Source organism: Capra hircus, chromosome 9 (genome assembly GCF_001704415.2).
Source record: "Capra hircus breed San Clemente chromosome 9, ASM170441v1, whole genome shotgun sequence".
NCBI classification, from domain to species: Eukaryota; Metazoa; Chordata; class Mammalia; order Artiodactyla; family Bovidae; genus Capra; species Capra hircus.
The window spans coordinates 15,138,466-15,154,713 of NC_030816.1; the positions used below are offsets into that span (position 1 = coordinate 15,138,466).

At 38.0% G+C, this 16,248-nt stretch overlaps 1 protein-coding gene across 33 annotated transcripts in view; it reads left to right on the forward strand.

The window, feature by feature from the left end:
* Positions 1-16,248, forward strand: part of TRDN (triadin) — a 407,610-nt gene that overhangs the window by 191,296 nt on the left and 200,066 nt on the right. For 32 of the 33 annotated variants that reach the window (XR_001918516.1, XR_001918517.1, XR_001918515.1 and 29 more), the window contains exons 11-12: positions 12,103-12,162; positions 13,983-14,042. Coding sequence is in view for 28 of the 33 variants with exons in the window: in XM_018052961.1 (XP_017908450.1) it covers positions 12,103-12,162; positions 13,983-14,042 (120 nt within the window). In the remaining 5 variants the exon portion in view is untranslated. The remainder of the gene's footprint in view (positions 1-12,102; positions 12,163-13,982; positions 14,043-16,248) is intronic. The other variant, XR_001918519.1, reaches the window with a different exon arrangement.

The following is a 16,248-nucleotide window of genomic DNA, read 5'->3' on the forward strand; positions in this document are numbered from 1 at the left end:
TATTCAGAGTCAATTTCCTTTAGAATTGACTGGTTTGAATTCCTTGCTGTCCAAGGGATTCTCAAGAGTCTTCTCTAGCACCAGTTTGAACATATCAATTCTTTGGCACTCAGCCTTCTATATGGTCTAACTCTCACATCCATACATGGCTACTGGAAAAACCATAGCTTTGACTACATGGACCTTTTTAGGCAAAGTGATATCTCTGCTTTTTAATATGCTCCTTAGGTTTGTCTTTTAGTACACATTAAATATTCTTAAGAAACTTGCCATCTCCAGAGTTAAAACTTTTCTATCTTGTTATAATAGTCTTGATTTCCCATTATTGATTAAAAATGCTTTTTGTGAAAATCATTAACTTTACCCATAATAAGATAAAGACGTTATGTTTTTCTTCCCCTATACATCTGACAATATAGCAAGGAATGTCATCTGATTTGACAGTCCAGTAGCAATATTTTTATTCTGGAGATCCCCAGAATGAAAAATTAAAAAATCAAGAGATGACAACCAAGAATCAGGGAAGAGTAAGGGACTTTCTGTTGATGAAGGCCATCTTTTTGGCTGAGAGATCTTTTATAACTTTCATGCTGATATTAAGAATGAGATTTTTTTCCCTATATTTTGACCGAAGAGAAAATTAGGGATGAGAAGTTTTGTGAATAAAAGTGAATGTGATTTTTATAGCTTCCTTATTATGAAATTTTAATTGGAACCTTCTTGTGCCAGCAAATTTCTCTCAGAAAGCATTTTACAAGAAAGAGCCAGGTTCCCTCCAAAGCTCTAGTTTATAAGTACCATTTTTTCATCATAAAACATTTATTTGCTATTTGTTTCAGCTTAACCTAAATGTTTCTTTCTGTTTTATAAACTTCTTAGAATCCCCATTGAGATTATTCATTCTCTCTAGTACTGATGGAAAAACTGGCTGCACTCTCAAAGCCAGGTCTGTTTTACCCAAATGGAGTAAGGAGTCTTGGCAATTGTTCACATGATAAATGGTGACAGATACTCGCTTAAATTATGTAAGAATTTTGTGTAAAAAAATTTGATCTACTAGACTAGACCTTCCTTATATTAGGAAGAAGACCAAAATTGTGTTAATGGTTTGGTATAATTTATGAATGATGATGAAACTTATGTGGTCTATCATTTGAAATGAAGTTGAATTCCATATATTAAAACAATTACAACTAGAAAAGTTGTATTCGTTGAAGGGGCACCTACTTCCTTTATAAATATTGATATGTATTAAGCTTGGGCTTCCCTGATAGCTCAGTTGGTAAAGAATCTGCATGCAATGCAGGAGACTCTGGTTCAGTTCCTGCATCAGGAAGATCTGCTGGAGAAGGGCTCTGTAACCCACTCCAGTATTCTTGGGCTTCCCTTGTGCTCAGCTGGTAAAGAATCCACCTGCAATGTGGCAGATCTGGGTTTGATCCCTGGGTTGGGAAGATCCACTGGAGAAGGGAAAAGCTTCCCACTCCAGTATTCTGGCCTAGAGAATTCCATGGACGTCCATGGGGTCACAAAGAGTTAGACAGGACTGATGGACTTTCACTGTCATGCATTAAGCTTAATGTCAATAATTAAAAGGCTTCAATTAAAAATCACATTTATAAATGTACCCAATAACCAGTAACTTTTGGTAATGTTAAAGTCAAATTTTATTTCAAAATAACTATTGAGTCTTTCTAATTTATTTAGTAACTGAAGCCCTAAATTCTCAAGGATCTGTTATAAAAATAGCCATATCTTTGAAGTAATACTTTGGAGTAATGTATACTTTGATTTTAAATGATAACCAACTTTTTTCTTAAATATCAATAATTTAGTCACATACAGGAAAAACTCAATTCTATGATGTTTTTAGGTATTTTTGACATTTTAAAGGCAACAATGTACTTTTGCAATTCATTTCCAGCTACAGACAAATGTAGGAAATGTATATAGATAAAAATATGGAAAAGGTAATTATATGTAAATAATATGATTTTGAAAATTGACAGTTACTAGAAATGAATCTTATATTTATATTTTCCTTACCTTGTAGAAAGATGCAATAGAAAATTTATACTAAGATATCTTCAGCAAGCAATGATTCTGCATAAAAACTACATTTTAAAAGGGTTAAAAAGTTTTTAGATAAACTCCAAATAATTGTAGCACCCAGAAAATAAATAAATAAAATAAAAAAGAACAAAAAAGAAAATGCAAAATACTCTCTTTGAAGCTATTCAGAGATGAGTGTGTGGATGAAGAGCTTCTCATTTGAGTCTAAGACTCAAAAAACTTTAATTGAGCATTTGCTTCCCAGAATGTAAAAGCATTGAGAGGGAAAATAAATACCAGAAGGAAAAAGAACAGATGTGGCAATCTTTATCTATATAAACATAATCCATTCAAAAATAATGCAATCATTTTATTGTTTATAAAGGTTTTTTTTTTCATTTTTGAAAGGTTTGGGTGCAATCTACTTTATCCATTTCAAATGTGAATTTTAATTAACAAACTTTTTTGCAGTTTGAAATATATAAAATAATCTTTCCCTTTGCATTCTCTTTTGCATACTAAATTCAGAAACAAAAAAATTTGTCATTATGTCAGAGAACTTTGGATGCGAGAGACCTAAAAGACAAGCTTCACAAAGATAGGTTAGAAGCTGACACTTTTTCCTTCCCACACCTTAGTTCATTTGTAAGTTTTTGTTAGGGTCAGTCTACTGCAAACTTCATATTCCATATCGTAGGGGAAAGAACAGAGTTTTCAGTGATCCTTAGTTTTAAATCCTTGTTGTGTCACTTACATGATTTGTGAATTCGTGCAAGTTACTCATCTTTCCTGAGCCCGTTTTATCCCATAAAGGATATGTAGACTTTCATCTGAGAACTAAGTATATATTCTAACACATATAACGTCATGTGCTGTATTCTATTATAGCATTCTACTACAGTGTAATTTTATATCACCTTAAAATCAGTTTCATTAAACCAAACTAACACAATATTTTGGCCTTGTTCTGATCATATAAAATAACTATTTATGTTACCGAATCCAAGCACATTCTGCTCACTGCACAACAAGCCAATATACCTGAGAGACAAGATATTGAGGCAAGGAATACAATTTTATTCGGAAAACCAGCTGATTGAGAAGATAGCAGACCTAATGTCTTAAAATAGCTATCCTGTCAGGGTCGGGATGCCATGTTCTTTTATAGAACAGAGAGCGATAGAAGTTGAGGAAGTAAAGTAAAATGCCATTATCTTGCAAATATCTCCGGAATGGCCAACCTCAGGGAGGGGATATGATACCTCTTTGGCCGTAGAAAGCATCACTACGAACAAAGCTAGTGGAGGTGATGGAATTCCAGTTGAGATGTTTCAAATCCTGAAAGGTGATGCTGTGAAAGTGCTGCACTCAATATGCCAGCAAATTTGCAAAACTCAGCAGTGGCCACAGGACTAGAAAAGGTCAGTTTTCATTCCAATTCCAAAGAAAGGCAATGCCAAAGAATGCTCAAACTCTCGCACAATTGCACTCATCTCACACGCTAGTAAAGCAATGCTCAAAATTCTCCAAGTCAGGCTTCAGCAATACGTGAACCGCGAACTCCCTGATGTTCAAGCTGGTTTTAGAAATGGCAGGGAAACCAGAGATCAAATTGCTAACATCCGCTGGATCATGGAAAAAGCAAGAGAGTTCCAGAAAAACATCTATTTCTGCTTTATTGACTATGCCAAAGCCTTTGACTGTGTGGATCACAATAAACTGTGGAAAATTCTGAAAGAGATGGGAATACCAGACCACCTGACCTGCCTCTTGAGAAATCTGTATGCAGGTCAGGAAGCAACAGTTAGAACTGAACATGGAACAACAGACTGGTTCCAAATAGGAAAAGGAGTACATCAAGGCTGTATATTGTCACCCTGCTTATTTAACTTCTATGCAGAGTACATCATGAGAAACGCTGGGCTGGAAGAAGCACAAGCTGGAATCATGATTGAAATATCAATAACCTCAGATATGCAGATGACACCACCCTTATGGCAGAAAGTGAAGAGGAGCTAAAAAGCCTCTTGATGAAAGTGAAAGAGAAGAGTGACAAAGTTGGCTTAAAGCTCAACATTCAGAAAATGAAGATCATGGCCTCTGGTCCCATCACTTCATGGGAAATAGATGAGGAAACAGTGGAAACAGTGTCAGACTTTATTTTTTGGGGCTCCAAAATCACTGTAGATGGTGAATGCAGCCATGAAATTAAGATGCTTACTCCTTAGAAGAAAAGTTATGACCAATCTAGATAGTATATTCAAAAGCAGAGATATTACTTTGCCGACTAAGGTCCGTCTAGTCAAGGCTATGGTTTTTCCTGTTGTCATGTATGGAGGTGAGAGTTGGACTGTGAAGAAGGCTGAGCGCCGAAGAATTGATGCGTTTGAACTGTGGTATTGGAGAAGACTCTTGAGAGTCCCTTGGACTGCAAGGAGATCCAACCAGTCCATTCTGAAGGAGATCAACCCTGGGATTTCTTTGGAAGGACTGATGCTGAAGCTGAAACTCCAGTACTTTGGCCACCTCCTGCGAAGTGTTGACTCATTGGAAAAGAGTCTGATGCTAGGAGGGATTGGGGGCAGGAAGAGAAGGGGACAACCGAGAATGAGATGGCTGGATGGCATCACTGACTCGACGGATGTGAGTCTGAGTGAACTCCGGGAGATGGTGATGGACAGGGAGGCCTGGCGTGCTGCGATTCATGGGGTCGCAAAGAGTCGGACACGACTGAGCGACTGAACTTACTCTTGGAGCCATTCACAGGTGAGCAGGGTCAGACAGCATATTAAAAAGCATAGACATCACTTTGCCAACAGAGATTCATATAGTCAAAGTTATGGTTTTTCCAGTAGTCATATACTGATATGAAAGTTGGACCATAAAGAAGACTAAGAACCTAAGAATTGATACTTTTGAATTATGGTGCTGGAGAAGACTCTTGAGAGTCCTTTGGACAGCAAGGAGATCAAACCAGTCAATCCTAAAGGAAATCAACTCTAAATACTCATTGGAAAGACTCATGCTGACATTCCAATACTTCGGCCACCTGATGGGTAGAACCTACCCATTGGAAAAGACCCTGATGCTGAGAAAGACTGAAGGCAAAAGAAGGGGGCAGCAAAGAATGAGATGATTAAAGACATCACTAACTCAATGAAAATGAATTTCAGCAAACTCTGAGAGATAGTGGAGGATAGAGAAGTCTGGCATGCTGGAGTCCATGAAATCGCAAAACGTCCAACAGGACTTAGTGACTGAACAACAATAGCAGAGTCATATTATCTTCCTATGAGCTGAACAAAGGCTGAACAAAGGCACTTTTAGTTTAATAATCAGGCAGAGGTGTAGAATTCCCTGAGGCGGGCATTACGTATGACTACAATAATGAAAGCAACAAAAAGCAAAGGTTAAAATCAAAGAAACATATTCATCATGGAGTCAGAATTGGCTCTTCCTTGCAACATGGAGAACACGTTTTCACAGTCTTTTTTGAAGCTTAAAGAAGTGTCCATAATCTGGTATCTTGAAAATGTTTGGATTTATACTAGTTAGCTCTGGATTCCTTTGGACATCTACTTCATGAATGGTACTGTTTCACAAAGAGTTGTCAGCCTTTACCTACTGGACAGGAGTAGGGACTCAGCAGGCACCTCCTTCAGCTGGCATGGAGAGTAACTTGCATACTCATCTCAGAATTCACATACCATTTTCCCAGGAGCAGCTTTTGCACTTTCATGTGGTGCTCTTGGATTTGGGCCTCTGCTGCCTCCATTATATGCAGAGTACATCATGAGAAATGCTGGACCGGATGAAGCACAAACTGGAATCAAGATTGCCAGGAGAAATATCAATAACCTCAGATAGGCAGATGACACCACCCTTATGGGAGAAGGTAAAGAAGAACCAAAGAACCTCTTGATGAAAGTGAAAGAGGAGAGTGAAAAACTTGGCTTAAAGCTCAACATTCAGAAAACTAAGATCATGGCATCAGTCCCATCACTTCATGGCAAATAGATGGGATAAAAGTGGAAACAGTGTCTGACTTTATTTTTCTGGCTCCAAAATCACTGCAGATGGTGATTGCAGCCATGAAATTTAAAGATACTTGCTCCTTGGAAGAAAAGTTATGACCAACCTAGACAGCATATTAAAATGCAGAAATATTACTTTGCCAAAGAAAGGTCCATCTAGTCAAGGCTATGGTTTTTCCAGTAGTGATGTATGGATATGAAAGTTGAACTATAAAGAAAGCTGATTGCCGAAGACTTGATGCTTTTGAACTGTGGTGTTGGAGAAGACTCTTGAGACTTGGACTGCAAGGAGATCCAACCAGTTCATCCTCAAGGAAATCAGTCCTAAATATTCATTGGGAGGACTGATGCTGAAGCTGAAACTCCAATACTTTGGCCACCTGATGCGAAGAACTGACTCATTTGAAAAGACCACGATACTGGGAAAGATTGAAGGTAGGAGGAGAAGGGGATGACAGAGGATGAGATGGTTGGATGGCATCACCAACTCAGTGAACATGGATTTGGGTGGACTCTGGGAGTTGGTGATGGACAGGGAGGCCTGGCATGCTGAAGTCCATGGGATCGCAAAGAGTCGGACAGAACTGAGTGACTGAACTGAACTGAACTGAACTACGTCCCTTAATGAAAGTGAAGTGTTAGTCTCTCAGTCAGGTCCAACTGCAACCCCATAAACTATAGCCCACCAGAATCCTCTGTCCGTGGAATTTTCCAGGCAAGAATACTGGAGTGGTTAGCCATTCCCTTCTCCAGGGTATCTTCCTGACCCAGGGATTGAACCCAGGTCTCCCACATTGCAGGCAGAATCTGAGCCACCCTGTCTCCGCCCATAATGCCCCTAAATCCATGTTGTAACTGTAAACTTTATCCCTTGTTAATATCATACTCAAAATTCCTTGAAGGAATAGTTTAAAATTCAAACCCTGGCAAAGGATTTGACTTAAGGTTACCTGATCATTTATTGATTTGTTGACATAGACCAACTGTTTATATAAGGCTCTAAAATGCTCTAGTATTTCTGGTTGTGAATTGTTGTTAGTAGCTGATAATGAGAAAAACTGACTTCTAAGAAAAATTCAGCATTCACTAAAGGAAAAGTCAAGGGAAAGACTGGATTCAGGTTCTGAAAAGCCAGTTTCCTTTACTCCATATAACTCAAGTGAAGAGTTTTTGCTATTACAGTAACCTAATTACAATGTAAAGAGAGGTACTCCCACCATGTGTCTATAGTGTTGCATTCCTTCAAGAATCCCAGACAAAATTAGAAGGCAATTTTAGTGGGGGGGGGGGAAAGGAAAACATGAAGAAGAGTATTATTACTGAATCCTTTTACTTTCTTAGTCTTCATCGCAACATGGTCACACAATCTAGTTGGACACTGACACCCACCACTCAGCAGCAGCCAAAATTCCTCTTAAAACATAACTCATCACAATACAATTACTCTGCTTGAAACCTGTCAGTGACTTCCTACCTTACTCAGAATAAAATGGAAAATTCTTATTGTGAACAAGATTCGATGTGATTGTCCCAGCTACATCTCTGACCATTTCTCCTCCCACTGTCCTCCTACATCTGCTGCTCCAGCCACTCTGGTCTCCATGCTCTTCTTCGAATATAGCTAGAATGCTCCTCTTTGAAGGTCTTGGCACATATGTTTCCTCTGCAGGAAGATTCTTTTCCCTAGGAGCCTACTTTTGTTCAAGCATCTTTTGAAATGGTGCTCATTCAAAAAGGTATAACCCTGTTCCTTTTCAAAAAAAAAAAAAAAAAAAAGCCACTTCCCATTCCCTCATACTCTAATCCTCTAAACCTAGCTTTGTATTTTTTCTGACCCTTATTATCATATGACTTTATATACATGCATATATGTATTCATATACAATGCATACACATAAACATAAACACATTCATTAAGACTTAAAAATGGACTTTTCTCTAGCCTTAAAATATTTTAAGCCATAGCAGTCAGAGAACATAAGCAGCTATTTACAAATTGAAAGCTTTTTAAGTTAACTGTTCTCAGAAAAATTAGGAAATAGATGCAAGATGAGACATACTTCCTTGGAGAAATAAAGGAATAGACAAGTGAAGAGAGACTTGAGTATATTCTACTCATTCCCCCTGCCTTTTATGGTTGAAGACAGATTTGCTTACAGTTGCACTATGCAGAAACTACTATTTATAGAATAACTGGAATCCACTTCTTCATTCCAACACAATGCCCCTTCATAGCATGTTAATTCCTATTTTTTTCTTAAAGTTTCACAATATATAATATTCCTGGTATAGCCTCCCTCAACACAGAAAAATAAGAATTAATGTACATTTACTCAGATCAACAAATGTCACACTTGGAAAAACTGAAGATTTTATGTAGTCAGATTTTGATTGTTTCAAAAATATAGGAATATATGCTATCCGTATTGTTTTTGAACGTCCACTCTTGTCCAAGCACTTTGGCTCAGTTTCTTCACAATAAGTTGGCGAGGTAGATTTTGCTAGTTCCATTTTTCAAATGAGGTAAATGGAGATCAGTGTGTTACGGCACATTGCAGTGTCAGAACCAGAAGGGGCCAGAGACAGAATTCGGACCAAAGTCAGCCGTGCTAGCACCCTTCCATCGTCCCTTGTTTCGCTCCTCTCTGCAGATAACAATGGAAAGCTCTGATAGTCATTAGTGTAACTGAGCTTATCTGTTTATGTGAAGTTTTCCATGCTGTACTGTGACTGGGGCTCCAGGTCAGCCTCTGCCACTCTAAAGAAACAAGGTGACAGTGAGGAGGTGTGTTGGAATGCTTTGTTATGAAAGAAGCATGTCCTTATTTACTTAACTGGGACCAAGAACACATCAATCCTGGCCACAGAGAGTTACAAAAGCATGTAAATTTTGGATAATCTCTACACAAGAAAGGCATGAGTGGGGAGAACAAAACATAAGATGAAAATGAAGCATTTGCATTTGTTTGCTCGTTTTGCTAGGAACAGGCATCTTCAAAAGCTTTACAATTATAATTAACTATTGTGCATTCTCTGGCTTTGAGATGGCATAAAAACATTTAAAAGCAAGAGAAAAGCCCATTGTAAGGGCTTAGGAAGTAACAAGTAAGTCATTTAATTTCTCTTTCATCTGATGTTAATTTATGCAGAAGCTAATAACATATTTGTGGCTCAGAGCTGCTTATGGTGGAGAGGATTTCTCTCTCAGCCAGTCTTTCCTGTGATCCCTACCAGATAGAGCCATCATTTCCCAGCCTATGACACTTTCTCAGAGAAAGGCACTATACTGATAAGTTCACACTCTATGGACACACTTAATTGCGAACCCTCTGAGAACCAGTGATATAAAATGTCCTAACTCTCCTCTCGCTGTTACTAACAAAACAGCAAACAAATTGGAGGAGAGCATGAGGAGGAAATTGGATATGTGGGTGCATAGTCAGGTGGAAAGAAAGGAGTATTGTTGACTACTGAAGGAGAAAAATGTCAAGGGAAAGAGAGTCTTCATATAAGAAACATGGATTCCTTTTATATCCAAGAAGGAGATAATTAAATTGTTGTACCTTTTATAAATGAAAAACTTAATTTCTCTGCTGCCAGATCACATAGAGAATAGATGGTAGTACTTGGAGAAATGCAGGGATCTTCAGAAGTTGATATTTTAAATAAATTAACCATGAATAAAGTAAGTCCCATAATGACAGCTTAAAGGTCTAATTCATAAAAATGTTATTAAAGTACATTATTTATACCTGTTTTTTGTGGATTTCTGTTCTTATTCATGACTCTTTCAGTGTATGGCCATAATCACAGGAAGAGTGTATAATGGAAGCATTAATCAATCTGAACTAAAGCAAGGATACTGTATCACCACAATAAAATCCCAGCTATATTAATATAAAGGGTAGAATTTATTACCCAAGGTAATTCTCTTTAAAAAAAAAAAATGAAAAGAATGTCTTCCATCTCATGGCCTCAAATACCTACTTTCATTCCCAAGTTTCATATAAGATGAACTAATTGTCATGAACTTTTTAATAAAATATTTATTCATCTACATTATGAAACTTAGAGACTCAGATACTAAGTTGGGTACTAAATTGTGATCTTATCATGACTATGGCATTGATTTTTAAGATAGGCTAGGAAATATTTACAGTTAGTCTCTGTGTTAATTGACTCCTCTTCTGACACGTGGCATCTGATGGTAATGTTTATTAGCAAATGCCAATTCAATTGTCTGGCATATGTATCTATTTAGATAAGATGGAAAATTTCCTACAACATAAAATTTCCCCCAGAGAAGCTGAAAGTACTGCTACTTAAATCAAAAGTATATTTATTCAGAATTTTAAGCATGATCTACATATTTAATATGGATAAACCTTTAGGAAAAAGCAAAGTAGAATTCACTGGGTTTATTTCTGACTCTAGAACTATCAAAATCTGACTTCTTGACTTTCTACTTCTGATTAGATGAGCTGTAATGGTATACTGTAGATACATTTAGACAGAGTGTGAATATATTTCTCCCTACCACACTAACTTATCTCTAAGAGTCATGAAAAGAGGTTCTTTATAAATTATACTTCTGACACTGAAAGAAAGGGTTGTGTTTGATCTTGTAGGTAAAAAAATCTCTGTACCTAAGGGAATGAATTAATTCCTGTATTTAATAAGATGCAGTCATTAGTAGGCAACTGAAGCATTCATACTAGAACTACACATTGAATTTCTTCAGCATAGTAACAATCTCATAATAGTTCTGGGTAATAAAAATTTTTGAATGCCTGGAATTTATACTTGAGTTGAGGAGACAAATTGCAAACAGAAAGGTATTTCAAATATAAGGTAAATCGTACTACTAACTGAAGATAAAAATCAGTCAGTTTCCGACATTAACTGTGCTTATAGCTGCCTCACACCTAAAAGTACTGATATTCCATTTTAACAACTGTGTACTTCTACTTGACTTTGTTATTTGAAATGAGAGCACTTACCAGAAAAATGTCCAGGGATGTCTAGTTGTTACATGGCTATCGCTGGCCACCATTTGAGTTTCCTTCTGCCCCTCAGACCAAGGTTTTCCCAGATATCTGAAAGAGAAATCCTCCATGAAGAAGTCTAGAGGCCCCACAAACTGTCAAACCATTCTATGTGTCAGTCAGTTTTACTGCAACCTCTGGGTGAAAAGATAGTCTGAGCACGCTGATTGATAGAGCCACTCAGAAAGGGCAGTGGAAGTTATGTCCCCAGTACAGTGCCAGACAAATGTCACCAGACTCCAAATGTCTATTGACAAGAGGCAGATTTGAAAAACAGTAAAATCAAAATAGATATCATTAATGGCCTACTGTGGGCTTCCCTGGTGACTCAGGCAGTAAAGAATTTGCCCACAATGCAGGAGACCTGGGTTCAATCTCTGGGTTGGAAAGATCCCCTGGAGAAGGGAACGGCTACCCACCCCAGTATTCTTGCCTGGAGAATTCCAGAGACAGAAGAGCCTGGTGAGCTACAGTCCATGGGGTCGCAAAGAGTCAGACACAACTGAGCAACTAACACACACACAACAGCCTAATGTATAATTTCTAAGGAGACTGAACATATGAAAACAAAATAATTCTTTTAGCATATCTGCAAAATCATTCCTCTGAAATTATATTTTAATTTCCAGTATTAATATCTTACTTTAGGCACTAGACAAACAATTGTTTGGTTCAGAAAGCTTGAACTATCTTTTTCACTTTTTATAAAGAATATTAGCAGCCTACCATTGCATGCACTTGCTGTGAGCCAGCCACTGTGCAGAATGTTTTGTAAACATTGTATAACTTTAAAGGAAGTACTGTTATTTTACAAAAGAGGAAAATAAGGCTTAGTGAGATTAAATCACTTGCTCAAAGTCACAAAACTATCTGGAGGCAGAATTAACTTTAATAGTAATCCTTTATTCAAAACTTGATTTTCCTTTTGTACTAAATTTTCCTAAAGGGAATGTTTTAAATTTCTTCTCTAGAAAAAGAAGAAGAAAAGAAGAAAGCTGAAAAGAAAGTGACTTCTGAAACAAGGAAGAAAGGTAAGCAATTTTAAAGCTGCTGCTGCCGCTAAGTTGCTTCAGTCGTGTCCGACTCTGTGCGACCCCATAGACAGCAGCCCACCAGGCTCTGCCATCCCTGGGATTCTCCAGGCAAGAACACTGGAGTGGGTTGCCATTTCCTTCTCCAATGCATGAAAGTGAAAAGTGAAAGTGAAGTTGCTGAGTCCTGTCTGACTTTTAGCGACCCCATGGACTGCAGCCTACAAGGCTCCTCCATCTATGGGATTTTCCAGGCATGAGTACTGGAGTGGGTTGCCATTGCCTTCTCCAATTTTAAAGCTGACATATCTTAATTAGTATCCATTTGTAATGTTACTGTTAAAGCCGTTGTTTTCTAGGAAAGAAATTCCCTTAACAATTTTAGTTATTGTTTTTAACAAATATTTCAAATAAAGTTGAGATTGATAATTTTTATAAGAAAATTCAAGCCTAAACACTCTTAAAATGTGTTACTGATTATTTTTTTCCTTCCTTAGTAATGATACTCAATTCTACTTCATTACTTCTCTTGATTATATATATATGTCACTATTACTATTCAATTTAGTTTAATAAAATGGTCTATCAAAAGAGCAAATTACTGAATATATGGGAAAGAAACTAGTTGATTGGTTTGCTATTTTGTTCTTTTTGAATGACCTTTTCAAATAGTGCATCTGAAGTCCCAAGTGATCTCAAGACTTTTCTGAGCTTTCGACATGCTTATGGTGGCCTGATAACCCAGAGAACATTCAATATATCCCTTTTAATGCCCTTTAGAAAAACTGTTGGATTATATCATAATTAACAATGCTATCTAATATCCGTACAATCATGAGAGATTATTTTTTTGACTTAATGAAAACTTGTTCTTTCCCTGAAAAGAAAGCACACCAAAACTACTGTTCTGTTACAGTGCTCAGTTCAGTTCAGTTCAGTTGCTCAGTCGTGTCCAACTCTTTGCAACCCCATGAATCACAGCACACCAGGCCTCCCTGTCCATCACCATCTCTCGGAGTTCACTCAGACTCACGTCCATCGAGTCAGTGACGCCATCCAGCCATCTCATCCTCTGTCGTCCCCTTCTCCTCCTGCCCCCAATCCCTCCCAGCATCAGAGTCTTTTCCAATGAGTCAACTCATCACATGAGGTGGCCAAAGTATTGGAGTTTCAGCTTTAGCATCATTCCTTCCAAAGAAATCCCAGGGCTGATCTCCTTCAGAATGGACTGATTGGATCTCCTTGCAGTCCAAGGAACTCTCAAGAGTCTTCTCCAACACCACAGTTCAAAAGCATCAATTCTTCGGCGCTCAGCCTTCTTCACAGTCCAACTCTCACCTCCATACATGACCACAGGAAAAACCATAGCCTTGACTATACCGACCGTAGTCGGCAAAGTAATATCTCTGCTTTTGAATATGCTAGTTCACTCATATTTGACATGACCATTGACTCTAATTTAGAATCACTCTATACGAGATAAATTGGATGTTAATAGCAGTAAAATGTGCCCTGAAATAGGAGAAGGCAATGGCACCCCATTCCAATACTCTTGCCTGGAAAAATCCCATGAATGGAGGAGCCTGGTGGGCTGCAGTCCATGGTGTTGCGAAGAGTTGTACATGACTGAGCAACTTCACTTTCACTTTTCACTCTCATGCACTGGAGAAGGAAATGGCAACCCACTCCAGTGTTCTTGCCTGGAGAATCTCAGGGACAGAGGAGCCTGGTAGGCTGCTGTCTCTGGGGTCACACAGAGTCGGACAATACAGAAGCAACTTAGCAAACAGATGTTTATAATTTTCTCATTTTACTGCCAGAAAAAGAAGATGTCAAAATGAAAACTGAGAAGGAAACTGCCATGGATGTGAAAAAAAAAGGTATTGTACTTTCTTTGCTTTCTTGGACTATGTTCAGGATGCTCGTTAATGACGGAATCTCGGGGCAGTCTAAACAGATTCAATATAGGTACTTGAATCTGTCCATGTACAGGATGCCAAAGCAAAAAATGCTCAGTACAAGGTTAAACAGATAGGACTTTATTTAAAGTTATTGCAATAGGAGAGAGAGACCAGAAAGCATTCTGAACTCCATTTCACTGAAACCAAAGCAAGAGAGTTTTTAAGAGCTGGAAAAGGGTGGGAGGATTGTAAGCCATCTGTGTTTGCTGATTGAGCTTACTCAGAAGCAGAGTGAACTTTTTCTTATTTTCAAGGCGAGAGAGTAGTTCTGCAACTTGGAGCAAGGCTCCCAAGGGAATTAGGTTCCTACTCTCCTACAGAACCTAGAGATGGATGTACTATCTTTCTTGATGATTATATTTCAAAGAAGTGGCTTCCACATCTCTGAAAAAAGCACTCTAGGTTGTAAAACTGAAAGAAGGCTTTTAGAAGATTTATGTCTTGAAAAAGTAGAAAAAAAATTTACAATTACAAGTTTTCTAAAGTAAATGCTGCAAGAAAAGAAAGGTCAGGAGCCTAAGGACCAAAAGGTGCCTGTCTAAGTTTAGTGAAGCTGAGGAGAACTTTAAGGCCATCTTTGTCAAGACATAATGAAACTGAGAATAACTACATAGTATAACTTTACAAAGATGAGAAGTGAAGAACACAAAGATAATAATGCATTCTATTAAGAAATAGTGTTGTTCAAAAGTGTAGATTTTTGCTTTAAATTTCTGCTTTTACTCTTGTTCAAATATGAATATCTGCTTTTATTCCAGTTAAGCTTAAATCTAGGTGGAAAAGATAGTAGTCTCAGGCATTATTGTTTGGTGTAAGTACTTTCACCCCAAATATTTCCTCCACTACTGTCAGTGATGCTTGAAATTCCACCATTAGAGAAACTCCATTTGTTTGAATTATGAAAGAATTGTCCTCTATTAAAATGCAAATCTCTTAGGGCCTTTGTGCATGGGGTAGCAAACGAATTCCTCTGAGCTATATTAACACAAAGCAAATGAGACTTCCTGATCTTCCCCATGTGATAGTAAGCTGAAAACAATGCCATTGAAAATGAGTCAGTAGGTAAGCTTAAATGAAGGTTAAATTGAAGAGAGCTCCAAGGTAGGACATGGTGTTGGGAGAGTAGAGTGGGCTGGATGCCATTAGTGAAGACTTCTTTTAGGAAATAATAGTGTTGGTTGGGGGAAAAAATGTGGTAAAGGAGAAAAAGGAGATCATAGGATGACAAATTAGACAGTGATCACTCTTAGTGAGTAGTAAATAGAAATTACAGAAAACCTCTGCATCGTGCCATAAGTAGGGTAAAAATGTTGTAAAATACATGACTGCTAGGCTTATGAAATAATCCAGGAAGAGATAGTCATGTGTTCTCTGATTTGAGGACTTGAGTGCCAATTACTTTGAATTTCAATTATTATTATTATATTAATTTTATTATTGAACATTCATTTGTCTTGTTTTGTTTAAAGCATTTTTTATTCTTCTAGTGAAATATATATCTTATTGTTGCAGGAAGGGGGACCCCTTCCAGGGCCTGAAACTGGGCTCTTGTCTAACACTGGGAAATGAATTGTCCGAGGAGACACTTATGCTGAGAAAGCAAGAGATTTTATTGGGTAAGGGCACCAGGGTGGAGAGCAGTAGGGTAAGGGAACCCAGGAGAACTACTCTGCCACATGGCTTACAGTCTCAGGTTTTATGGTGATGGGATTAGTTTCCCGGTTGTCCTTATCCAGTCATTCTGACTCAAGTCCTTCCTGTTGGTGTAGCCAAGATGGATGGCAGAGAGAAGGATTCTGGGAGATGGTTGGACATGTGGTGTCTTCTTTTGACCTTTCCCGAACTCTTCCGGTTGGTGGAGCCTTATTAGTTCCCTGTTCCTTACCAGAACCTCCTGTTGTAAAACAACTCAAGCAAATAGTTACTATGGTGCCTGGCCAGGGTAGGTGATTTCAATCAGTGAACTTCCCCTAACGTTATCATAAGAGAGGGAAACATAGTTCTCACCACATGATGATACTGAGAGTCGATTGCTTGGATCACTGTATCTGTGACAGCTATATGATTGAGTGCTAAAGAGAAACGCGGCTTTACCTGGGCCATCAGTTTTACTGAAGCGTTTGCA